The 26,254-nt window shown below is 39.3% G+C and overlaps 1 protein-coding gene and 1 non-coding gene across 3 annotated transcripts; both read right to left on the reverse strand.

The window, feature by feature from the left end:
- Window positions 1-50: 50 nt before the first annotated feature.
- Window positions 51-25,728, reverse strand: Vsig4 (V-set and immunoglobulin domain containing 4). 2 transcript variants are annotated; one of them, XM_042670907.1, is made up of 8 exons: window positions 25,572-25,728; window positions 17,913-18,269; window positions 16,415-16,696; window positions 6,536-6,598; window positions 5,946-6,038; window positions 3,059-3,163; window positions 1,113-1,134; window positions 51-759 (listed from the first exon to the last, which is right to left on the reverse strand). In XM_042670907.1, exons 1-8 carry the CDS (start codon window positions 25,624-25,626, stop codon window positions 522-524), a joined length of 1,215 nt encoding a protein of 404 aa, XP_042526841.1. In that variant the 5' UTR covers window positions 25,627-25,728; the 3' UTR covers window positions 51-521. The 2 variants fall into 2 exon arrangements, with proteins under 2 accessions (XP_042526841.1, XP_042526842.1); XM_042670908.1 differs by lacking the exon at window positions 16,415-16,696.
- On the reverse strand, window positions 2,088-2,194 carry LOC122100587. Its single transcript, XR_006146207.1, has one exon. It is a non-coding gene; the product is annotated as a U6 spliceosomal RNA (small nuclear RNA).
- Window positions 25,729-26,254: the final 526 nt, after the last annotated feature.

The raw sequence follows: 26,254 nt of genomic DNA on the forward strand, positions 1-26,254 counted from the left end.
GCACTCTTGGTAGGTGCTACCAAACCCTGAGAAAAGACTAACAACTGAGGTTGCCATCATGATTAGATATTTATTGAGCACCAAAAGAATACCAGAGCAAAAGACTCATTATGTGGCAGCAAATCTGAACCCCAGCCTGTGACAACATGACATCACTTAAAAGTTGCCAGGCCCTGGAAAATGGGAAATGATGTTGATCCTTTGAGCTGGTAGAACTGAACCTTCTCTGGTCTTCTAATAGCACTGGAGGCATTCTGACCAAGCTCTAGTACCATGGGCCATTCTCTGGTGTTTGAAAAGGAGCAGTAATACATCAGGAAGTGACACAAGAAGAGTCCAGTTGGCTTGCTTGCCGTGCATACCAAAATTTCATAGGCAGAGCCAGTCCCATTCAAGGACTACAGCATCAGCAGGATAGACACTGAATGATCCAGGAAAAGAGGTAGCAGAGAGGCTATATACAGAAGGAAAGACCTGAACAGGGCAATTATGCCAGCAAATCTTGACCTTGTGGGAAATTTTTAGCAGACGTTCTTGCCTTGAGTGGCCAGCACTTCATAATCTGGTGGTACTGTGTGCAGTAGGCGGGCATAGTCACCGTTGATCTGGGCAATGATCCGGCAGTCATGGCCCAGGCAGGGATCATCAGAATACTCATTACTCAGAGCCTGGGAATATGGCTCGTTGCTGGAGCAGCCAGTTGTGTAGACGGACACTCTCATGGTTTCTTCAGGGTCACTGGCCTCCCTGGGATGCATCCTATAACCCAGAGCCCGTCATGAGAAGAGATTTGAGCCTTAGACTGTGTTTTCCCACACTTCTGCTTAAGTAAGTCCTTACCAACTAACTTTGTTGTCAGATATTCAGGGAGTAGAGGGCTGGTACCTCTAAATAATCTATTGTGCTCATTGAGCCAGGATAGAACCTCAGGAATCTCAGAGAGAGTAGAAAGCTGTACTGATCCTGAGGGTCTCTGGATTTTTAGGACTACTTTAGTTCTATGCTCTATGCTTATCCCTCCTCCCCAGTTTTTTCATGTTTCCTACCAATGATCAAGAGAATTGAGGTCAGGAAAAGGATCATAACATGGGAAAGGAGAGAGATTATCTTACCTGGTCACTTCATAGACGTGCTCTAGAAAAGAAGAAGGATTCAAGTCAGAAATTTCTATGGGCAATGAATCCTGGATACCAGTCAAAAGGGCACAGAGAGTGATGCTGAATGTTTTAGCTTTCCAATACTGGGAGATACTTGGATTTTTACAATACTTATGCGATAAGTTGGAACACTGCATATTTATCAGAGAAATGAAGAGGATCCATGCATGGTTACTCTCCTCTTTGTCATCAATGACTCAAGATATTGGATTGGAGTTGTTGATTGGTGTGGGTGAGCAGAGAACATTGGAACTGGACCTACTTTCCACCCAGGAATCTCACCCATGATCCTCAGAGAATCCCTGTAGGAAACTTGACTGTCAGGCCAATATCCAGGAAGAAAGGGCTGGATTCATCTAATGTCAAGGACCTTGGCCCATGCCACCCCCAAGTACATTCACTTCTACCCCTGAGCCAAGGAAGGTTCTGAAATAGATCATCATTGCCCCCTCGTGTCTGTGTAGGAGAAGTGTCCCAAGCTTAGGCTCAAAGATGGATATTGCTTGGTACTTTTCTCTAAGTGTTTATAATCCTTCAAAGGAGCAACTCAGAAATGTGTATATTAGTCACAAAATAAGTAAACAAGGGAAGCCACAAGACTGACAGTAGTTTCATCACCCCTACTAAAATTGGGGTAACTTTTAGTGCCTTTGCAAGGTCTACTAAAGAAAGTCTAAGTTCTTCTGGCTGTCATTAAAAGTCTTCCATAATTAGAAATGAATTTTTGTAGAGTAATAGAGGGGGTGATAGATAAAAGTAAATTATATACATATATAGAAATATCACTATGAAGTCCCTTTGAACAATAATACCTGCCAATAAGAATGTTAATCTAAAAAGGCAATAGATAATCTATTGATTATCTATATATTTTAATTGATTACTTGATACGCAATTACCTTTTATAATTTTTTTTTGCAGTGTACACTGAAAAATACAGAATGCTTCACGAATTTGCGTGTCATCCTTGCGCAGGGGCCATGCTAATCCTCTCTGTATTATTCCAATTTTAGTATATGTGCTGCTGAAGCGAGCACTACCTTTTATATTTTTATACTTTTGTTTGTCTAGTTACCCTATCTTTGAAGGCTGGCCCATCATAAATTGTTTTCATCTTTTATGGCCTGGTACCAATTTTCTATCCTGAAAGATCTTTTAATTGTGTAGTCTAATTCTCTTCTCCTTGGGCTCCCTTTAATATTGCTTGGCTCCTTCAGGTTTTGATTTTGTGGGGTTTTTGTTGTGTTTGAGATAGTAGTTTTTTACATCATAGCCCAAGCTGTCCTGAGACTCTCAATCCTCCTGAATCAGCCTTCAGAATGCTAGGATTACAGGTCTTTATCATCACTCTTAGATGAGTCCATAATATTTACTGCTTTACCCTGTTATTTATCAACTCCATGCTTTAACCTTGAACCCTCTTTATAAATGTTAAGCAACTTAAAAGGAACGTGTCGTATATCCTTTTAAGGCATTTAATTACAAGAATAGCTGTACTTAACTGGGCACCAAGGATTTTTCCATCAACTTCTTCAATTGTTTTTTTTCCTGCCAGTGCTGGGGCTTGAAATCAGAGCCTGGGCACTGTCCTTAAGATTCTTTTGTTCAAGGCTAGTACTCTATCACTTGGGCCACAGCGCCACTTCTGGCCTTTTCTGTTAATGTGGTACTAAGGAGTTGAGCCTAGAGCTTCATCCATGATAGGCAAGCATTCTACCACTAAGCTATGTTCCAAGCCCCCACTTCTCTAATTTTTTGGTAAGAATTTCTGCCTGCCTGAGCTTTAAAACTTGGCTTTGAACTTACTGATGCACGTTACACAGTGCTTCATACAGAGAGTAGGCAAATAAGCCACCAGAAAGAATATGATCAAAAGCCAACCAGCCATAGTCCTCACTCACCTTGTTGGGATGTCTTCCGGCAGAGTAAGATATAAGCCATAGTGAAAACAACCATGCAGCACAAGAGGATGATGAGGATGATGGAAAACATAGGTAGACCCCTTCCTAGGAGGCAAAGCAAGACTAAATCATATGGGTTAAAATTTGATTCTGGTGCCCTGCATCTTGTATGTACATTTTTCTAATTTGGGGAGGGGAAGGGAAATAACAAAATGCTTAAATAAGGATACAAGTTGAACCATTGTAGCAATGAGATGTACAAGACACTATGTTGAAAACGAACTTTACAACTTGGGGGGGGGAGTTGGGGAGATGGGGAGGAAAGAGATAGTAGGGGAAAAACAAAGGAGGAGGTAACAATGCTGGATAGAAAATGTACTCATTACCTTACTCGTGTAACTGTAACCTCTCTGTACAGTATTTTTCCAATAAAAAAACATAAAAAATTGAAATACAAAAAAAGATAAAGCCAGAGGAGGCATAGCTGAGTAGTGGTGCTCATGCCTGGCAAACAAGAGCCCCTGAATTCCAACTCCAGTACCAAACAAACAATCAAACAACAAATAAGCACCAGAAACTGAAGATCAGCTCACATTCGCCCAGATTTTTTTATTTTCCATTTACATTTTCTAATCTTTTCTTTAGCTATTCATAGAAACAAACAAAATGAGAGTCTTAAGAAAGGCCAGAGATTGAAAACCTTAATAAGGTCTTTTGGATCCACAGTTTGGTGATTCTTGGAATTTGCACCAGATCTCCATGGTTTTTTGGGGGGGGAGGGGACAGGAGATTTTCGTGGTTCCTTCACTTCTCAGCTTTATTGAAATGCAACCTCGTTGAATCTTTCTATTAAAATGCTCATTGACTAAATTTCAACTTGCTGATTTCTCAAAACATATTAAATAATATACATTTGGCTGAAAGAACCCACTGTCTTGAGTTTCCAGTTCTGGACTGGTTATTTTTTGTATAACTATAATAGAATAATAGAATATCTTTTAAAGATATTTCCATCCAAATTCCTAGAACCTGTGTGTCAGTTTGTATTACAAAAAGAAATTAAAGTTAATAATTAGCTCATGTTGAGATAGGGAGATTATCTTCAATTATCTGAATGAGTTCAATATACTAATAAGGATCATTTAAACGTGGAGGGAATAGATAGAAGAGAAGGTTAGAGTAGAAGATTTGAGTATTCTTACATTGTTAGTTTTAAAAATGGAAGAGAGGAGCTATGAGAAAAGGAATGTAGGTAGCATCTAGAAATTGGAAAAGATAAGAAGAGTGTTTTTGTTTTTTTGCCAGAGCATCTAGAAGGATGGTAGTCCTACTGAAAAGTTGATAATAAGTTAGTAATAACTATCAAATCTGACTTGTAATAAGTTTTTATAATAGTCATAGAAAAATTAATACAGTAAGTAGTCAAATCAATGACTGTCACTGGGTCTTAGTTCCTCATAAATTTCATGAAACATATGGATTATATCTAATGCAATTCTAGCTATAATACTCTCAATCTAAGAACTAATATCAGAGGATAGAGAATGGTAAAGCAAAAAAATTCCAGTGTCCTTTAGATTTAATGCTGCAACTTTTTATTAAAAAATAGATTTCATGATTTTCGATTCCAAAAAATTGGCTATTTGTGGTTCTCTGAACTTCTATCTGGAACTGAGAGAGCAGATAAAACAAGATTTTCCATTGACAGGAGTCAAATCATAAAACATCTGATAGAAGAAATAGGACACATATTGGGGGCGGGAGGGGAGGATGGGATGGGAAGGGGAAACAAAGGAGGAGGCTACAATGCTTGATAAGAAATGTACTCATTATCTTGCCCATGTAATTGTAACCCCTCTGTACAATATTTTCACAATAAAAAAAGAAATAGGACACATATCTAACATTTAAGAATTTATACTCTTTCCAAGGTTATCTTTTAATTTTCCCAAACTGATTTTCCTAGAGGTACATTCTAACTTCTATTCTCCCAGTGGCTATTTCCTTGAGAAAAACATGAAACTATAGAAGCCTTCAAGCAAAAAGCGACAAGGCAAAGGTTGCACAGGAAGTGGTTTGAGAACTGCTCAGAGATAGCTAAGACGCTGTACAATCAGAATGAGACAAAGGACATTAAGAAGTATCTTCAATGATACAAAGACATCATATGACCCAAAGAATGATAATCCTCTAAGTGTTTCATATCAACTAATTCAAACAGGAACTTGATGGATGTACACTTGAACTCTTAGAAGTCCCTAAAGGGACACTACAGTATTGAGAATTGATACTTTTATTATGAGACCATGAGGTAGTCTACAGAGTTCAGGCAGATGGGTTATGGTAGCCCAGGTGATAATGGAGAACTCAGAGTTTAAGAGAAGCAGGAAATTATCAACTGGTATAAAAGTAATTCATTATTTTAATAATTAATGCAGTCACGTCAGTACATACCAGTTTACTACCATTCAAGGTCTTAATTCCTGACACTCTGACTTGGAAATTCTTGAGATTTTATAGGAATCCAAAAAGTTAGTTGCAAGCTGCTGAGACTATGTTTATGTAATAAGTACTATTATTATACTTATCTGTTCCAATATCCTTTTTCCTACAACAGTTTCCTGAAGTTATGTCTTTATTTCTATTCTTATTCACAGTGCTTGGGAGCTATGTTAGTATAACAACAGAGACTATGCTAAGAACATATTTACGAAATCCTTTAACAGCACTGTAACCTTATTCATCCCTCTTCCTCTCCATTTCGACACCATCTCTACCCTAGGGCACTTGATGGTTAAGAGTCATACAATACACAGAACAGTGGGGAGTCATTGTCACAAGACTCAGATTTTAAAAGGAAGGTTAGAAATCTTGACATTAGACTTACCTAGTTCAGCAACAGTCTCCCCAAAGTGTCTATTCACTTCAGTGGTCCTGTCCAAGGATGGAGTCACTTCAGTGGCCACTTCCCAGGTTGTTGCTATGGTGACAGAGGGTTGGAGTTAGAAGCTGTTCTTCCAGCAAGGATCTGTGAGATGTTGGATGGCAACGAAGTTGGGAATCTTCTCTGGGAATATGTGCTAAGCTAAGAGTACCTCTCTATATCACTGATCATTATGCTATGATGTGGAGCATCTTACTTTCTAATTGTTAGAGATGGTCAGTGAGAAGAATGTGCATAAAGGAGAAACAATATACCCAATCACACTGCAAGGAAGACTAGGAGCAAAAGCTAAGTCACAGTGTTCTTTGGGGCTACAATTATCACAAAAAAGAGTATATATTCACTAATCTACTTCTTAACTATCCTTTATTCCTTGCTGTTTTTCTCTTGTTCTCATTCTTTTATTATTATGCTCTCTCTGAGCAATCCAATGACCTTTTATGCCTTGGGGAATAGCATTGAAATTCTTGTCTGGGTTCCTATGATGCCATTTTATACCTCTAATACTCCCACAGAACCATAGTAAAACTCACCTTCCATGGAGGATTGCGTGGTTGTAGATGTCTCAGTCTTGGTCTCGGGTAGATTTGAAGAGTCTGCAAGGAAAAGGGAGCTCAGTCAAGGGCCCTGGTACCCCTGGGTGAACAGCTGAATGCTCTAGGAAAATTAGGAAGTATGTAAAGGCCAGTCAAGTCCACAATTAAACTTCTCCACACTTCCCTTATACTGTCAAGTTCCATTGCTTGTTCACCCCTCACACACAAGTCTAGGGCAGGGCTGTTAAGTCAAGGCTCATAGATATTCAAGGAATCTGTAGCTAAAGTTCACAGGGTATGTAAACGTGGATGAGAAAGTATAGTTTAACTGAAATTTAGTGATTTATTCTCTTGAGAGGGAAGTCTTTGGAAGTCTGACAGAGAAAGTGGCAATGTGTGACATCAGTCAAAGTGGTTGAGTAATGATTTCCAAAAATTCATTCCTCCACAAAAACAATAAAGTAACTGGAAAATTTTGACATAATCAACTTCTGCCCAAATTTTAGAAAGTATCTAAAGGTTTGTAGCAACTCAGGGAAGATTTATGGAAGTAAAACATCCCAGCTTTAGTAAGAATAGCAAGTGTGGCATTTAAATTTATATCCATTATTAACCCTTCCCAGCTCAGAGGTAGTCAGAAAAGAAAATGTCATTTTAGGTGTTGGATGAGCAGAATAGACTTCATTCCAAAACAGCTATGACTATTTGAGGTGTCTGGTGTTTCTCTGAGAGATTTGATTCCAAAGGCTTGTTTTAGTTGTTACTTAATATTATTAGCCTCATTAGATTGGGACAATGTTTGTCACAGAAATGATTTAGACAATGAATAAAAGTCTATGGAAGCAAGAAACTAACCAAAACCTAAAAGGAAAAACTGGGATTTAAGATGTGCATAGGGACTGTGAGAAATTTGCATACATTCTGGGAATCTAGAAAGCTACCTGCATGCATAAGTGCTGTGCCTGCTCAGGAAGGACATGAGAAGGCCCTAAGTTCCTATCTGTGGTTATCTTTGAGTCTCTATATTAGCAGTAGGTGATCATTATGGCACAATGTAAACTATCTAGGAAAATGTTGAAGACATACCCTAACATGCAACATACTTCTCTGGTAAAGACTGGAAGATTTATTACTCCAGGAATATTTTAAGAATATCTCCATCTAATCATTAAGAATATATCGTAAGTAGACTCTTCATTGAAAAGGACTACCTAAGCCTATATTCTCTCAGGAATTTGTAGCAATCTGTGTGAACAAGTCCTAGGGGAAAGAGAATCAAAGTCACCACATTGCATTATTCTAAAACATGACACTTGCAAAGAAAATGGAGAGTATATAACATAAGTCAGGAACAATAGCAATTGTCCATGCTGAAATTGTCCATGAGGAAGCATTGAAAATTTAGACAAAACAGTTTAGGTATGTTAAAATGAAAGGAAAATAAATAAACAAATGACAATGGTCCAAACTAAATACAGAATGCTAGGAGGAGACTGATACTATTAAAAGTAATCAAATAAAATAAAAAAATAAAAAAGTAATCAAATAGAAATACAAAAGTTGAAAAGCACAATAACTGAAAGAAAAACTCAAAAGGGAGAAAAATCAACTACAGCAGATTTGAGCAGGTAGAACAAAGCACCAGTTAACTTGAAGGTATGATCATTGAACTTATCTAGTAAGCAAACAAAGAAATATGAGTGAAAAAATTGAACAAAATACCAAGGACCTGCAGGACTTTATTACCAATAATGACCAAAGAGTTGTGCTGGAGGCATGGCTCAAGTGATAGAACACCATCTATGAGCAAGAAAATAAGCTACTGTGATACCCTGAGTTCTAATCCAGATATGAGTAAGATAGCTAGCTAGCTAGATAAAAAAGAAAAATAATTAAAGTCTTTTGTGTCTAACAAGGTACAAAAAGACATTACAAAAGAAAAAGAAACAAAGTTAGCATATAGAATAGGATTTGCAAATCTTGTATTTGATAAGGCTCTTGTATTCTAAAAATATAAATAACTCTTAAGGCTCTTGTATTCTAAATATATAAATAACTCATGATTCAACTACACAAGGTCAAATAACTCAATTTAAAAATGACTAGTAAGGGGCTGGGAAGGTGGCTCAGTGGTAGAGCGCTTGCCTTGCATGCATGAGGCCCTGGGTTCGATTCCTCAGCACCACATAAGCAAAATGAAAAAAGCCGGAAGTGGCGCTATGGCTCAAGTGGTAGAGCGCTAGCCTTGAGCTGAAGAGCTGAGGGACAGTGCCCAGGCCCAGAGTTCAGGCCCTACAACCGGAACCCCCCCCCCCCAAAAATGGCTAATCAGTCACTGGTGCTCATACCTGTAATCCTAGATACTCAGGAGGCTGAGATCCAAGGGTCTCAGTTTTGCGCCAGTCTGGGCAGGAAAGTCCATGAGACTCTTATCTTCAATTAACCACCAGAAAATTGGGAATGGTGCTGTGGCTTAAACTAGTACAGTGCTAGCCCTGGACAAAGACGTTCAGGGACAGTGCCCAGGCTTTGAGTTCAAACCCTATGACTGATAAAAAATGACTAAAGAATTTGGATGGGCAGTTCTGAAAGAAGGTTGGAGCCAGCACAAAACCTAAACTAATGATATACCATATAGGCACAGTTTCCAAAACAGCATGGTACACGTATCAGAATAGTCAAACATAAGCAATTTCATGGCAGGGATGGCAGGGGAAACTGGGGAAAACAAAGTAAGGGATGACATTGTCCAAAAAGAAATGTACTCATTACCTGACTTATGATATGCTAACCCCTCTGTACAACATGTTAATAATAACAATAAAATTATATTAAAAATAGGCAAACAGTCAAATGGAACAAAATAAAGGTCCTAGAAATAAATTCACACGATGGATTCTTGACAAAAGTGTCAAAAGTGTTAGAGAAAGGAGAGCCTCTTCAACAAATGTTTCTGGGAAAATTTAATGCTTCTAAGATTGAAATCGGACCCCTATTTCTCATCCTGTACAAAAAAAAAAATCAAAATGAATCAAAGACTTAAATAGAGGACATGAAAAAACTAGAAGCAAACATAGGGAAACACTTTAAGATATTTGTATAGAAAGTGATTTTTTAGTATATGACCTCAAAGCACAGGAAACAAAGGCAAAATAAACAATTGAGATTATATCAAATTCAAAAGTTCCTATACAGAGTTGAAAGACAACTTACAGAGGTTTAAAAATTTTTAAATAAAAAAAATCTTAAAATAAAACCAAGCAATCTCATTTAGAAAAATGGAAAATGACATTTCTCAAAAGAAAAAACAAATGGTTAAATATCATTAGATGTGAAAATATGAGTAAAAATACAATGAAATACCATTTCACTACAGTTAAGAATTACTATTGTAAAATCTAACAATTGCTGCTGGGTTTTGGTGGCCTACTCATGCCTGTAATCCTACCATCTCAGGAATCTGAGATCTGAGAATCCTGGTTCAAAGCCAGCAGAGGCAGAAAAGTCCATGAGACTCCTATCTCCAGTTAACAACCAGTAAACAACCAGAAGTGGAGCTGTGGCTCAAGTAGTAGAGTGCTAGCCTTGAGCAAAGAAGCTCAGGGATAGCATCTAGGCCCTGAGTTCAAGCCCTAGGACTCACACTAAAAAAGAAATGCTAGTATGAGTGTGGAAAAAAAGAAAATATTATCCTCTATTGGTGAGAGCACATATTTATATGACCTTTATGAACAGTATAGAAAAATCTATCCTATGATCCTGCTATCCCACCTCTGGGTATACATCTACAGGAAATGAACTCAGCATAGTGTATTTACTCTGGCAGTATTTGAAGAAGCAAAGATACGTAAACAGTGTAGGTATATATCATCAGATTAATGGATAATGAAAATGAGATTTATATACACACAGAATAATGTCAGTCATAACAAAGAAGAAATCCTGTTTTTGGAGGTAAAACTAATGAAACTGCAAGCCTTTGTTTTAAGTGAAATAAGCCAACAGAGACAAGTACCATATATGTTTACTCTTGTATATAGAAGGCATAAAAGGTGGATCATGTTTTGAAGCCTAGTGGGACAGGAAAGTGCATGGGACTTTTTTTTTTTATCTCCAATTAACCATCAGAAAGACAAAAATGGAACTGTGGCTCAAAGCGATAGAGTGCTAGCCTTGAGTGAAAAAGCTCAGGGACAGCACCCAGGCCCTCAGTTCAAGCTCCAAGACCCACAGAAAAATGGTGGATCTGGATGCAAAGTAGAGATGAATGGATGTTGGGGAGAGTATACGTTAGTGCACAAAAGGAAATCAAATTTGATTAGTGCATTCTATATGCCCATGTGGAAATATTATATTGAATTTCATTAATGTGTACTATATATACATTTTTAAAAGACATATAAATGATCAATAAGTACCTAAACAGATGATGAACAACACGATCACTAGGGACATGTAAATCATATCCACAGTGAAATTCCACTTCACACCTAGTAGGAGGTCAGCAATTAAATTTTTTTGGAAGTACTAGGGCTTGAACTCAAGCTTGGTTTTTACTCTCATGAGGATGTTCTACCACTTGAGCCACAACTTCACTTCTGGCATTTTGTTGGTTAATTGGAGATAAGATTTCCAGGCTAGCTTCAAGCGTTAGTCATCAGATCTCATCCTCCTGACTAGGATTCGAGACATGGGCCATCAGTACCTGGAAAATTTTTTAAAATTAAAAACTTAACTAAAAAAGGTGACTACAATTGAAAAAGATTGTAATCATAAAAACAGAACAATGAAATCTGTTGAAATTGTTATAGACAGGGGATAAATGAGCCAGGGGTAGTGAAATTGGGTGTGAGATTGACTGGAATAAAGTATAAGCCTATAGGGAAATGTCACAATGAAATCTGCCCTGTATAACTAATGTAAGCTAAGAAAACCAAAAGGAAACATAAAATAAATGTTAGTGAGGATGTGGAGAATCTGCAGGCTTCCTATCCTCCAATACTACTTGTGGGAAATGGAAATTGTACTGTCACTTGAAGCCTTTGTCACCTTCTCAAAAAGTTACTATGTGACTTTGCCATTGCATTCTTAGTCATGTACCTAAAGGAAATGAAAAAATGTCTGTAGAACAATTTTTTTTCACAATTCTTCATTGCAATTGTTGATTCATAAAGGCCACAATGTAGAGACAATCCAAATGCTAATTACAAGAATGGATAGCTAGGTATATATGCATGTAATGTTACATTTTTAGGTACTAAAAAGAATGAAGTAGTGATACATGCTTCAGCATTAATGAGCTTTGAAAAGACTGTGCTAAGTGAAAAATAATGGGCAGAAAGTCACATTCTGACTCACTTTTATTTTTTATGTTTTTTATTTTCTGTGGTTTGAATTCAGGGTTCACACTTTCTTACATATGAAAATCATTAGTGAAAGATCAGTAGAATTTCTGTTCTCTGAGAACGTGGAATAACATTGCAAGTAGAGGGGACAGCATGCTGTTCTGGATGTGGGGAAATATATGAGAAGACAAGGCTCGGGGCAGACTAACGGGTTTGGGTTTTGTTCTTTGGATGGAAGAGGCCATGGAAAGTAACTGAAGGTTTCTGAAGAAGTGAGTGAAAGTTTCTCAATTGAATTTGGGACACAGTTCTGAGACTAGCTTTTGTTGGACTCTGGAGATCAGCTATGAATAGAAAGGCAGAATGCTTGGATTTTACAGTCTAGTCACATAAAACAGAAATCCAGTACCAGATATCAATAAGTTGATATCTTGAAGAAGGATAAGCTGGGGAAGACCATTTAGAAGCCTAAAATTTCAAGACTAAAAGCCTTTGAGATCGCTGGGCTATTGAGGAGGCTGAAACATGAGGATCCTGGCTCAAAGCCAGTCTGGGCAGAAAATTGCATGAGATTCTTATCTCCAATTAAGCAGCACAAAACTAGAAGTGGAGTAGTAGCTCAGATGGTATAGTACCAGCCTTGAATAGAAAAAAAAAGGTCAAGGATAGTGCCTTGGCCCTGTGTGTGTATGTACCAACACACACACACACACACACACACACACACACCATGAGACTATTTGGCTATGGGGAAAAGGAGCGACTTAAGAAGTGATCTTTTTCATGGATCAGGGTCTGGGGAAGAACAACAGGTGCCATATTAAGCTACAAAGGTGTCAAGAAGCCTCTAAAACATCACAAGCATCAGGATGAAGAGGATGAAGTTTTGAGAGGAAACAAAAATAGCAGCAGAAGAACAAAGGGAAGGGCCTCATGGACATAGATGGAATTAGGAAATTTGTCAGAAAGTAAGCTGATAGAGCCAGGTGCCAGTGACCCATACCTATGATCAAAGTTACTCAGGACACTGAGATGTGGAGGATTGCCATTTACAACTAGCTTGGGTAGAAAACTCTGAGATACTCCATCTCCAAAACAAATAGCAAAAAGCCAGACTGAAGTGGTTGAAGTAATGGGGTACCAACTGAGCAAGTAAACCAGCAACCACGAGACCCTGACTTCAAATTCTAGTACTAGGAAAGCAAGAGGAAGGGAGGGAAGGGAAAAAGAAAGGAAGGAAGAAGGAAAGAACGAAAGGAAGAAGGAAGGAAGGAAGGAAGGAAGAAGGAAGGAAGGAAGGAAGGAGGGAGGGAGGGAGGGAGGGAGGGAGGGAGGGAGGGAGAAAAGAAAAGGAAGGAAGGAAAGAAGGAAGGAGAAAAGAAAAGGAAGGAAGGAAAGAAGGAAGGAAGGAAGGAAGCAAAGAAGGGAGTGAGGAAGGAAGGAAGGAAAGAAAGAAAAGAGAAAAAGCCAGCCACCCGGATTTTGGTTATGTGGCTCAAGTGGTACAGTGTTAGCCTTGAGCAAAAACAAAATAAAACAAAACAAAAACAAACAAAAAAAAGCTAAAGGGACAGTGCCCAGGCCCTGAGTTTAAGCCCTAGCACTAAAACAAACAACCAACAAACAAAATATAATTCAATAGTTGAATTTATATTATTTAGTGATTATTAAGATTATTTGACTGTAAGAAGTAAATTAGGAATACTTAATGACATCCTTAATTGTTTGGGAAATTAGTGAACAAAGGTACGATTCAACAAAGATGAGATAATAGAAATGAAGCTGTCCAAAAGGCAATTAGACACTGGATATAGTACTAAGGGGACAAATTAAGGGTAAGATGGGCACTGGTGGCTCATGCTAGCTATTCAGGAGATTGAGATCTGAGGATCAAGGTTCAAAGCCAGCCTGGACAGAAAAGTCTATGACACTCTTATCTCCAATCCAGCACAAAACAATCTGGAGTTGGAGCTGTGGCTCAAATGGTAGAGTGGTATCTTTGAGCAAAAATGCTCCAAGTCCAAATTCCAGTATTGACACAAAAATACCAAACGAAATTAAGGATAAGATTATGGTTTGAGACCCATTCATATAGCGTGATACTTGAAGGTCCAGAAGTCAATAACAATCCTCTGATATTACAGATACATGAAGAGAAGAAGACATTTGAAGCTTTTGAGAACACTTATAATTAAAGGGTGAATGAAAGAAAAGCCATCAACATGTTCTAAAAAGGACCTGTCTTACAGATTGTAGGAGACCGAAGGGAAAGGAGTGTTCTTGATAAGTGTTTTAAAGAACACTGGAAAAACCTGGGGCCTTGGCTTTTTTGAGGTCAATGATAATTTCAGTTTGCAAAGTTTGTGGTAAATTGAGAGGCACAGCTGATGGAAGATACCTTCTTCATAAGTGTGTGAGATGTGGTGACAGGTAGAGAGAAAGAGTTTTAAATAACAAATATATGTTATTTATATATACATATTAGGCTTGGATACATAAATACTAAGTATCCATCTCTGTCTCTCTGTCTCTGTCTATGTCTGTCTCTGTCTCTCTCTCTCTCACTCACTCTCTGACATAGAACAACAGCCTTGAGTGAATAAAAGCTAAGTGAGAGCATAAGACCTGGAGTTCAAGTCCCACTACTGGTACATGTGTGAGCATGCACATGTGCTCATGGGAAGAGAGAGACAGAGAGAGAGACAGAGACAGAGACAGACAGAGACAAAGACAGACAGAGACAGAGAGAGACAGACAGACAGACAGACAGATAGACAGACAGACAGAGACAGAGACAGAGAGCATGCACACACACAAAATTCTAGAGGAGGGCTTGCTGTTAAGAGGAGAAAAGCAGAAAAGCATATCTTATTCTTAGTCCAGAGGAAACAAGTAAGGAAATACCAAGACAAAACAGAGGGTAGTGGAAAGAAATCACATCTGAAGGGGGTCTGGATCTTTCCCCTCATCTTCTTGAAGTAAGACTGGCTGCCTGAAAAGAAGTGGAAATGCTCTGAGCTACTGATATAAGGAATGAGACAAAAATGTGTAAATGAGCAGCATGGGGACAGAGGGTGCATGTGGCAGAGAATAAACCCTAAATCAGTTAAAGTGCATATTTGTATTTTGTTTGGTCAGCAGAGCTCAGCTATCTATGAGCAAAGGCATGGCATACAGGACTATTGCAAAACAGAACTATTGTAGAGGTAAAGTAGAGCGGTGAAGGTTTGAGAGCTCCCTACAAAATATAAATAGGTAGTAAAACTTAAGGACTAGGTTGGAGTGGAGAGAAATACAGGCCAGGGGAAGCCAAGAGACTTGGTTCAGACAACAAAGCAGGGTGGAAAATTGAGAGTAAGTTTTCTGAGCCTCAATTTCCTAATGTGACAGTATGGGGCAGTGCTTGAACGCTGAGTATTCATAAATAAAAGGCCTTGATTAACTGTACTCTCATCTTCATGATGACTTCAACCTTTGATTTTGCCTTAAGAAGGAGAGATTAAAAGAAAATAGGCAGAGATCTAGGCTTATTTCATAAATTAAGACAAACCCAAATTAACAAAGCCAACAAATGAAAGAATTAGTTTAAAAATAGAAACAGCTTTCAACCATGAGAAACAATCAGCCATAGTAGAAAGGGCACGAAATACAATAGTTTGGTTAAGCACAGAGAACATGTCCAGAAACCCCAAAGTACGAACTTCCTAAGGGCCAATAGAATACTTTTGCTTTTCTGTAGGTTAGTTCCTAGACCATTGCAGTAAGATTTTGCTTATTGTTAACCAACCTTGTCTCCTCATTTAAGAAGATCTCTTGGCAGACAAGAAAATACAATGGTTATATCACTTCTGAGCCTTTCATTTAATGCTAGCCTGCAGACTTCAAGGCATACTTTGTGATACTCTTGAGACAGTGCTATAAAAATAGTCACTCTTGCACTTTCTTGCTCTCACTCTGATTTCCTCCTTTTGACTCAATTTCCTGTTCAGTAAAATGATGTAATTATAGACATCTCATTAGATATTAGCAAAATTACACAAGATGATGTATGTCAAGGTATTGAACTTTTTTTTTTTTTTTTGGTCCAGTCGTGGGGCCTGAACTCTGGGCCTGGGCGCTGTCCCTCAGCTCTTCAGCTCAAGGCTAGCGCTCTACCACTTGAGCCATAGCGCCACTTCCGGCTTTTTTCTTTTTGCTTATGTGGTGCTGAGGAATCGAACCCAGGGCTTCAGGCATGCAAGGAAGCGCTCTACCACTGAGCCACCTTCCCAGCCCAAGGTATTGAACTTTTGTATCTGACAAATATGAGATACCTACTAAATGTCACTTTGCCTTTTGCCGTCTTTAGAGACAGGGATTATCTCTGACCCTGCTATTTCCAGTTTCGAATTGTGTTTGTGTTGTATGTGTATAATCATTGCCTATTCATGATCCAATCCCCCCCTTTCTCTGCCACAAGGGTTCTATCTATTCTGAGGTATGACTACTTCCAGGTAGTTTTGTGCAGATACTAGGATAGAGAGGTCCTTACCTTTAACCACAAACTTTACAATGTCACTGCGCTGCTCAGAACCAACTCTGCCCTTGGCAGTACAAAAATAAGATCCCGAGTCAGCCACCACTGCAGGCTTGAAGAGCAAGGTTCCCAAAGTTGCTACTTTGACGGGTTCCTGGTTATTAGTCTCTTCCTTGTACCAAGAATAAGTGATTGGGGGAGAACCTTGGGCCTGGCATTGAAGGCTGATCCTCATTCCTTGGGGCACTGTGAAGCCATAACCACTGCCAGTTGTCACTGTGGGCTTGGAGACAGAGACTGTAAAAGGAAAGACAAAAGAAGACATCTGGGAAATCATTCAAACATGGGGATACAAGGCCAAGTCATCTCCACTGGGCATAAAGATTTGTGTATATCTGCCACTGGAACTAAAGGAGCTCATAAATTGGAATGGCAGAAGAGAAATTGCAATGGAAATGAAAAGGGTTTTCTTTGGAGGATCAGGTGACTGATTATCTGGAGTTAAAAATCAACTGCCTTAAGAAAATAATGGTTGTTTTAGGCTCAAATTGTTTTTTTACAGGTGAGAAAGACCCTTAATGTTTACAACACATTTTAATATTTTAGAGTCACTATATAATCAAAAAGAGAGAAATTATTGATAAATTGGAAGCAATATTATATAATTTTACACATCAATAAAAATATAAAAAGAACCTAGGCACTAAAATACTAATATAAATACACATATTATTTGTGCTCAAAATAATATATTTTAGTCAAGTAACAGTGCCCATAAGGCAAATGAAACCTTTGTGTGTTGAAAACTACAGAGTTGGACTATCAGCAAATTGTTTTTGAATTATCTAAACCCTGGTATGTGTGTGTGTGTGTGTGTGTGTGTGTGTGTGTGTGTGTGGTGTATGTGCTGGTATTAGGGCTTGAACCAGGGTCTTGCACTTTCACCAGGCTTTTTCACTCAAGACTAGCTTTCTGCAACTTGAGACACAGCTCCACTTCTGGCTTTTTGTTGTTTAATTGGAGATAAAGTCTTACTAACTTTTTTCCCCAGGTTGGCTTCAAACCATGATCCTCAGATTTCAGCCTCCTGAGTAGTTAGGATTATAGGATTGAATAACCAATGCCTAGCTATTTGCATTCTTGGATTACCAGGTACAGATCTTTGTATAATTCTTAAGATAGAGCTTTTCTATCAGAATCTATCTACTCTCCAATACCTCCTGATGAGGTATACTCATTTTTATGAATTTTAAGGAAAACAAATGCCAAGATTTCTGAGACACTGGAAGAGGTAGAGGTTTGAAAGCTACAAGCCTATTCCAACACTTAAGTTTTAGTATGGGAGTAAGACTTCAAAGATCCTCTATCTGTCCACTCCTTGTGATTAGCACATAGAACTGATGAGAGTTTATATACAGGCCCATCGATCTCTCTCATTTTGTCAGAAGTTTCTAGGACAGTACTCTATTGAGTTTTTGTCTCTAAGCACCTTTCTACTTGCACAGTGACTTACGTTTCTGGACTTGAAGCTCAATGATCTTATCTCTCACCACCTTATTGCCATCAGGGGTCTGCCAGGTTACTTCACACATGTAGTGGCTTCGATCATCCATCTCGACAGTATCCAGTTGGAGGGACACATCCCCTGGAATCCCATGGCGAATATGCAGGCGGCCTCGGTATTTCGCCTGCTGGATATGGTCACCAGTGGAGTCTCTTAGGAAGATGGTGACTGTATCTAAGTGCCGTTGTACCAGCCACTTCACCAAGACTTGAGTGTAGCCTTCTAGAGGACCATAGGTACAGGGAATACTCACATCCCCTTTCCAAGGCCCAGTCACCCTCTCTGGTGCTTCCAGGATAGGGTGACCTAAAGAGAAGAAACAAAGAATGAAAACATAGATGGCATGCTCATCTAGAAACTAGGGTAGCAGAGACAGGCCTCAAGTTTTATCTGAGAAGCACTTTTCAACTTTTCTTCTATCATACTTTCATATTCCTTGTGCTCTTTTGTTCTATGCCAGTGTTCACACCAATCAAAACCAGTACTCAGAAGGCAATTCCTTTACACTGTTTACCTCTACAAGTCTCAGGTCCTTTTTACATCACTGCCATGCTAGGAAGTGACCTGGAGAAAGTCCCACCCTAAATGACCAATGTGCTTCATTGATCATGTGGTAGAAATTCTACCAACTATTGACATTCTACACTCCTATGAAAAAAATTCTCTTAACAATTTCCAAAAGAGATGTAGGAGCAAAATGAACAGTTGCGTCTGGACTATTTCACTTTGTGTAAATATGAGCCTAGAGATCTGGGGTTTCAAGTGTTGGTTAGAAAAGGCTCTGTGCCATTTCCCCTCTTGCTCTCTTAAGAGAAGAGCTCAATGATTAGGGTCCCAGATCTAACTCTTTTCAGGAAGGGAGGATGAAGCAGGCAACAGACAATTTTGAAGGGTGAGGAAAGGGCCTGATTGTAAATTCTTGTCCAACAAAATCTTTAGCTAGAAACCTGCACTTTGTTAGCCTGATTTTTTTGTTCTGATTTCTTTTTTCTGTTTATTTCCCTTTTGGTTTCTGTTAGTACTCATCAAAGATACATTGGAAAATTCAATCCTGAGGAGGAAAAGATTTTGTCCATGCTTGGTTTGGAGAAGAAAAGAGTCTGAGTAATTACCTTGGAGTTGGCTATGCTAGTGATGGTGGTTCAAGAAAAGGGACATTTCTCCTTGGTAGAAAATGAATTTTCCCTCCTTGGGAGGGAAATCTAGAGGAAAAAGATGGGAACATCAGAATAGCTAGTGTCTGCTATCATAATTCTGTATCGGTAAGCTCATACTTTGAGGATTTTGTTCTATTCAGTGGAACCAGGAATGGGGAATTGTACCCAGGCCATGTCTTTATATTGCCCCTAGGAAAGGTGGTTTCAACCTTAAGCTATTTTCTTTGTATTTATCCCAGGATCCCCAAGTTTTAGTTTAGCAGATGGAAGATGACATCTTCTGGTGAAGATATGCTTTCTTACTCCTAAAATATGTTGTTAAGCACTAAGGCTTTTCTCAATGAGGATACTGAAGTTAAGCTTTTGGCTTGGGTTCTCACCAGAGACTCTTGGAATATGAACAGCATTTTTTAGACATGATAAAGGCCTTGAGGAGGAAAGAATAAATAAACACCACTTCATGTTGCTAAATCCACCCCATATTCTCTGTAGAGTTTCAGACTTGGCAGGCAGCAGAATTCAGACCCAGGAATGGGAAACAAGGAGGGGAAGATTTTAGTTTGTCCTCACAAAATGAACTTTATAACTGAAGTTTTCTATGTATAGGTTAAGCCATCTGGGGAATTTCTGAGCTCTGTTTGGCTCTTAGAAAACATTTCTTCCCAAAGTCCCTTCCAACCTGAGATGGTCCAGTGCAAATAACTGTAATAGACACAGGTTAAATAATTCCATATTCTAGCTAATGGTAACCTTTCACTGGGTGGTAGTTTTCACTGCGGTATTGATAGCAGTTCATGCTTATATATGCATGCAGATACAGTTGATAATCATCATAGACACATGGACACATATGTCTATATATATTTTGGGTCACATGCAAGCATAAACATAGACTCATTAGGCCTCAAGAAAACCATCTGAACCTTTTGGTTTAATGGACTCTTTCCCACTTATCTTCTGACCCTCCCCAATCTCCCTTATGTCCACTGAAAAACACTCTCACATTTTCCTTCTGGGCACCAGAGAAGCATTCTGCTGTGAGGACATCTGGAGCTGCTTTGTCTATGTGTATGCATGTCTGCCCTCTGAACTTAGGGTAGCTGCAAGGCCAGGATTACATTTCTTTCAGGGAATTTGCTGGAAATTCTCACAGAGTCTACTCTGGTCTATTAGGAACATGGCCACACAGTCCCAATTTCACAATTTTGAAGTTCACTTCTAGAAGTCTGACTTGACTCTTCTACCTTTGAATGGAGATATTGGTAACCAGACTTTTCAGAAAGGCATGATTTTATTCTGTTTACATTTTCTTCCACTCTCATTGATTCTACTTCCTACCCATCATTTAATCATCTTCTTATTTTTTCTATTGCTTCATTAGTAGTATACAAAAAGTAAATGGAACACACAGAGGAAAACATTGCACTATTCTTTGTGTTCCCTGACCTCCAAAGTGAAAGCACATTAACATTGACTTATATCTTCTAACTACCTCTTTTGTGCCCATAGAATTTAGGAAAATACCTGGTAAGAGAACCTAGTGAGATAAAAAAGGTAGTAGTCAAAGGCTGCATAAGATAGTAGAACATAACTATCATGATCCAAAGTCTACCTTATCCTAATTCTTTCTGTATGGCCTTGGACAAATTATGAAATATATATATATATATATAAACTTTAAATTTGGCCACTATCAATGAAAGGAAAGAAATGGTAAATATTCCATGAAGGATTCTTATTAGAATTAAATGAAAGTACTTAACAGAACGGGACTGAATAAATGTCAGTCTTGTCTTATCACTCAAGTAAAACTTGTATTAGTATTGATACTTTCTGTCCTATAGAAGGCTTTAATATGTCTTCCCCCAATTAAACAGATTTTAATTTGATTTGATCAATGTTAGTTCTAATAGAGACCCAAAGGAGAAGTTACTAAAGTAATAATAATAGCCACTTTCACCAGGCTGATAGACTCTCTTAACCTATGGGCATTTGTAGATGATAAGGCAGCCAGAGAGGACACAGCATTCAGTTATAGGGAGGACCCGGCAGCCACTGTAAAATGTTGGTCAAATAAAGCAATACATCTGATTTTCTTGGAAGAGTGAGAAAGAAAGTTCCACTTCTTGGGGAAGTGCTCTGCCCATTATAGATGCCTCAAAAACACTAAACAACAAACTACTTGGTACAACATGGGTTGAGGGACAAAGCAGGTTGGAATTTGGAGATTTCTGAAATGGAATAACTGGGAAGGCTTTTACAAACCACTTAGCATTTTCTCATGAGTACACATAGACAAAGACAAGCTGGAGAGAGACAGAGTGGGACACATGGAGAGTAGAACAGAGAAAGGCGGGGGGGGGGGGGAAGAGAAAGAGAGAGAGAGAGAGAGGGGCTTACCTAAAGTCTCACAGACAGTTGGGCTCTGGAGGCTTAAAACAAGATTTTCACATGTTATTCTCTTTTATTTATCTGTTAATAAACCATGAAGCACAATAGAAATCAGCAATAGTTATGTATACTTATATGACGTGGCTGGAGGGATATTATCCTGCAGCTAGATATTGTCCTTCTTACTACTTGGAAAAAAATGCCCCCATCTGCCAACTGGAAAGCCTTTATAAAATGTCATTTTCCCCCTTCCAGTAAAAGCTGGGTTTCCTTTAAATAATAGGAAAAAAACCAGGACTGAACACTTTGTTGAAGGAGGGTTTGGCTTGAGAAAGAAGGGACAATAACTAAGACATGGACTTAGAAAAGCAAAAGTCTGAGGCCTGCCTACCCAATGATCCTGAAGAAAAGAAGAGAAAAGCTCTTTCTAGGACCCATTCTGAGTCCCTTTTGCAGCTTTCTTCTTCATCCTCACAGAAAGAGTGAGCTTTCCCACATCCTGTGCTCCCAGTCCCCATGACTGGCTTATCCTCAGTTATCTCTTGGATAGAGAACTAGCTTCAATAAAGTTTAGAAAATGCTTAAAATGTTTGTAAAATGTTTAAAATGTTTATAAAATGTAGATGTGAAGACTTATTATTATTATTATTATTTACATGTGTTTTAGCACACAGGAAGAGACTTGCACAGCTGATTCTGAACCCAAGAGCCTTTTTTTTTGTTGGTTATGGGGCTTGAACTCTGGACCTGGGTGCTGTCCCTCAGCTCTTCAGTTCAAGGCTAGCACTCTACTACTTGAGCCACAGTGCTACTTCTGCTTTTTCTGATGGTTTATTGGAGATTAGAGGCTCATGGACTTTCCTGCCTGGGCTGGCTTTGAACCGTGATCCTCAGATCTCAGCCTCCTGAGAAGCTAGGATTACAGGTGTGAGCCACCATTGCCCAGCTCCCAGAGTCTTTTTCAGTGAAGTCATATTCTCACAGTACATTGTAGCTGGTGGTATCTTTGAGGCCAGCCAAGCTAATTTCAATGTACAGATGAGATAGGGACACTGAGCTCCAGGGAGGGTGAAGGCACTATTGGCCATTCAATGTAGCTTAAGCCTCAGGTCTATAGAGTAAGACTTTATACACAAATGCAAGACCTCTTTTCAGGGCTAGAGGAGATCACTGAATGTAAGACTGAGACACACAGGAATACTGATATGATCTCTTTCTCTCTTGTCTCTTTCCTCTATACCGCACCTCTCTTCCTGTCCTGCATAAACACATCCATACATAGGATTTAAAGTTAACATTCATATAATGTTCTTCCAAAGCCTAGTCCTACCTTAAGAAATCCCAGACAGGCAGGGAGAAGATTGTGAGGTGGTATACTATAAAGCCAGCTAGAGCCAGGTGTTGGTGGCTTACACCTATAATCCTAGCTGCCCAAGAGACTGAGACTTTAGTTTGAATCAAAGCCTGGTACACAAGTCCAGGAGACATTTATCTCCAACACAAATCCAGAAGTGGGGGTGTAGCTTAAGTGGCAGAGTGCCACTCTTCAACAAAAACGCAGAAAAAAAGCTGGGTGCTGGTAGCTTACACCTTTAATCCTAGCTATGCAGGAGACTGAGATCTGAGGATCATGGTTAGAAGCCAGCACGAGCAGGAAAGTCTGTGAGAGTCTTATCTCCAATTAACTGCCAGAAGACTGGAAGTGGTACTGTGGCTCAAGTGGTACTGTGGCTCAAGTGTTAAAGCACCAGTCTTGAACAAAAAGAGGCTCAGGGACAGTGCTTAGATTCTGAATTCAAGCCCCACAACTGATTAAAAAAAGGCAGAACAAAGCTCCAGGCTCTGAGTTCAAACCTCAGTGCCAAGAAAAAAGAACCTGCTAGATAATAAAAATATTGTAGAAATAAGTTGATTTTTCAGGCACCTTAAGTTTTCCACTAGTGCTGTAGCCCAAGGGTCAAATTCTTTTTCCTCTCAGTTGACTTCATTCAGGGTCTTTTTATTTTTATTTTTTATCTTTAAGTAGTTGTACCAAAGAGATGTCATTTAACAAAGCAGTCTACTAATACAGTTCATCTTGATCAATGTCACCCCTTTCAACATTCTCACCCATCCATCTCCTATATATACTTTCCCTCACTCTTGTTAATTTGATAGAATATACACTGAATTCTTTCAAACTCAAAGTTCTAGGAGTTGATGTGTCACAGAGCCAGATAAGGGTAAACTAGTCTGAGTCATCTATGGAAACTAGATTTCTTATCCTAAAGTGCCATCAAACTAAAACCCATCTAGACTCTCTGTATAGGAATATGAAAAACAAGTAGAGGATCTGCAAGAGTCCCCTTACCCAATCTTGAGTTTCCCTATACTATTACTCAGGCTTAGTGTGCTGAAGAGGCATCTACTTCTTAGGGATGTTAATGAACAGGGAGGAAGACCCACAGAAATAAGACTACTATAAGAGAGTCTAGCCTCTATTGGGACAAAAATCTAGCATTAGGTTCCCACAAACAGCCTGGAGAAACAGGGCATATCTACAGTGAAGTAGCCCAGGATGGGGTAAGAGATGAAGTACTATAGAGACTAATTGAAGGAGTTAGGGCTGTTTATCTTGGAGAAGAGAGGAATTAAGAGGTCAAGAGGTCATAGCTTTCTTGCTTCAAACATTTGAAGGACTGTTACAGAGAAAGGGAGCAGATATATGCTTCGTTGACTACAATAAGCAGAGCGTATTAGGCACCAGTGGCTCATGCCTATAATCTTAACTACTCCAAAAAGGCTGAGATCTGAGGATCATATATTGAAAGTCAGTTAGGGCAGGAAAGTCCTTGACACTTCCAGTTAAATGGGGGAAAAACCCACCAGAAATGGGGCTGTGATTCAAATGATAGAGCACTGGCCTTGAATGAAAAAGTTTAGGAAAAGCACTCAGGGCTGGAATTCAAGTTCAAGAAAGAAGAGAAGAAAAAGAAAGAACAAAAGAAAGAAGAAAGGAGAAGGAGAAGGAGGAGAAGAAGCAGGAAGAGGAGGAGAAGGAGAGGAGGAGGGGGAGGCGGAGAAGGAGGAAGAGGAGGAGGAGGAGAAGAAGAAGAAGAAAGAGGAGGAGGAGGAGGAGGAGGAGGAGGAGGAGGAGGAGGAGGAGGAGGAGGAGGAGGACAGCTGGAGTCTTCAGATAGAAGCCACAGGGATGTGGATTTACTTTAAATACCTAAAGTACCATCTGGATATACTAGACAGTCTGGGAAGGTAATAAACTACCATATAAACTGAAAATATGTCTATATTATAAGGCATTTTTGTAAGGTCTCATCTATTAGGCCACATGTGTTCTTTGTAGACTATATATCTTAGCAAAGCCTGGTACAAGTAGCACATGTCTATAATCCTAGCTACTCAGGAGGCTGAGAGCTGAGGATTGTAACTCAAAGCCAGCCTGGGCAAGAAAATCTGGAATACTCATATACAATTAACCACCAAAAATGAAAACCAAAAAAAAAAACACAAAAGAAAACAACAAAACCAATTAGAAAGTGAAGCTGTTGTTCAAGTGGTAGAAAACTACTAGACTTGAACAAAAAAAGCTCAGGGACAGTGCCCAAGCCCTAAGTTCAAATCCCAGGACCAGTACACACACACATACACACACACACACACACACACACACACACACACACACACACTCACACACACACACATATCTTAACAGAAAACAAAGCTTGGAAACACAGAGATACATTTTGTCTCATGGTAGAACTTCAAATAGGGGATGGGCTTTGGGTGGCATTTGCTGTCCCTGACATACATTAGAAATTTTCCAAGAAGGAAATTTCTTGTCACTTTTTATAAAGCTTGCCTCCCAGATTGGTCATCAGCTTTAACCCACTCCCTCTCTTCTGCCCAAAACTCACCAAGGCAATCACATTAACAGAGACATTCACCTGCCTAGTACAAATAGTTATTTTTTTTCTCAGTAAGCATTCCATCAACATCAGTCCCCAATATTTTTGCCTGGACCAGCTGCCAGTCATAGCCAGCTGGCCCTAACTTGCTTCCTTACCATAGGTAACCACAGTTAGGTGCCCCAGTAGCAGCATGCCCAGTAAGATCCCCATCACAGCCAGAGTTACTTCTGTCCTTTCTTTTAGCCTCCTGCTGCCAAGGAGACTTGAGCTCCTGGTGGTTGCCCGTGTCTGTGCCTGCTCACTTCCCTTCTCTATATCACTCACTTGAACTTTAGTCCCATTGCATGCATTCCCTTTCCTTCCCTATTTCAGTACAGTCATGTGGGGTGGAGTGCTCCCTTTTCTCCCTCACTGCCTGGGGTTAGAGATTTGAGGATGAGTGAAGCAATTAACCTCCTTACCCCCACTAGGGTATTGACTTCACTTTCCCTGGAGCTAATGGAGCTCTCTGCTTTTTGATTTCCCAGACTGTGTTTATTTGGGGCCCCCTCTACAATACTCAGAGGTTTGGCGACAACCTTTAGGATGAACATGCTTACTCCAGTATGGGGGTATTTTCCTTTCTGGTGGACCCAGGGGAGAAGAAACCCACTTTGTTTGTATACGCAATTTTTCCATATTTACATATTTAACCCTTGCCTGCTTGAGTCTATTGAAAATGGAAGTGTTGGGAGTGGAGGCATCTGTGTGCTTGTGAGTACAAGAGCTTAGGGTGCGAAAGGACTTTCTGCACATAAATGCTTAAATCATTGGCAAGCCCAATGGATATGACTGTGTG

This window comes from Dipodomys spectabilis, unplaced genomic scaffold (assembly GCF_019054845.1).
Source record: "Dipodomys spectabilis isolate Male_0828 unplaced genomic scaffold, ASM1905484v1 ptg000586l, whole genome shotgun sequence".
Taxonomy (NCBI): Eukaryota; Metazoa; Chordata; class Mammalia; order Rodentia; family Heteromyidae; genus Dipodomys; species Dipodomys spectabilis.

What these genes read in the sequence shown, in the direction of transcription:
- Vsig4 (XM_042670907.1), bottom strand. Translation starts at nt 25,626, where the DNA reads ATGGGGATCTTACTGGGCATGCTGCTACTGGGGCACCTAACTGTGGTT. An exon ending in CACGCAATCCTCCATGGAAG is followed by an intron (nt 6,039 to 6,535) that starts GTGAGTTTTACT and finishes CTGTCACCATAG; the next exon opens with CAACAACCTGGGAAGTGGCC. An exon ending in GGAGACTGTTGCTGAACTAG is followed by an intron (nt 3,164 to 5,945) that starts GTAAGTCTAATG and finishes TTTGCCTCCTAG; the next exon opens with GAAGGGGTCTACCTATGTTT.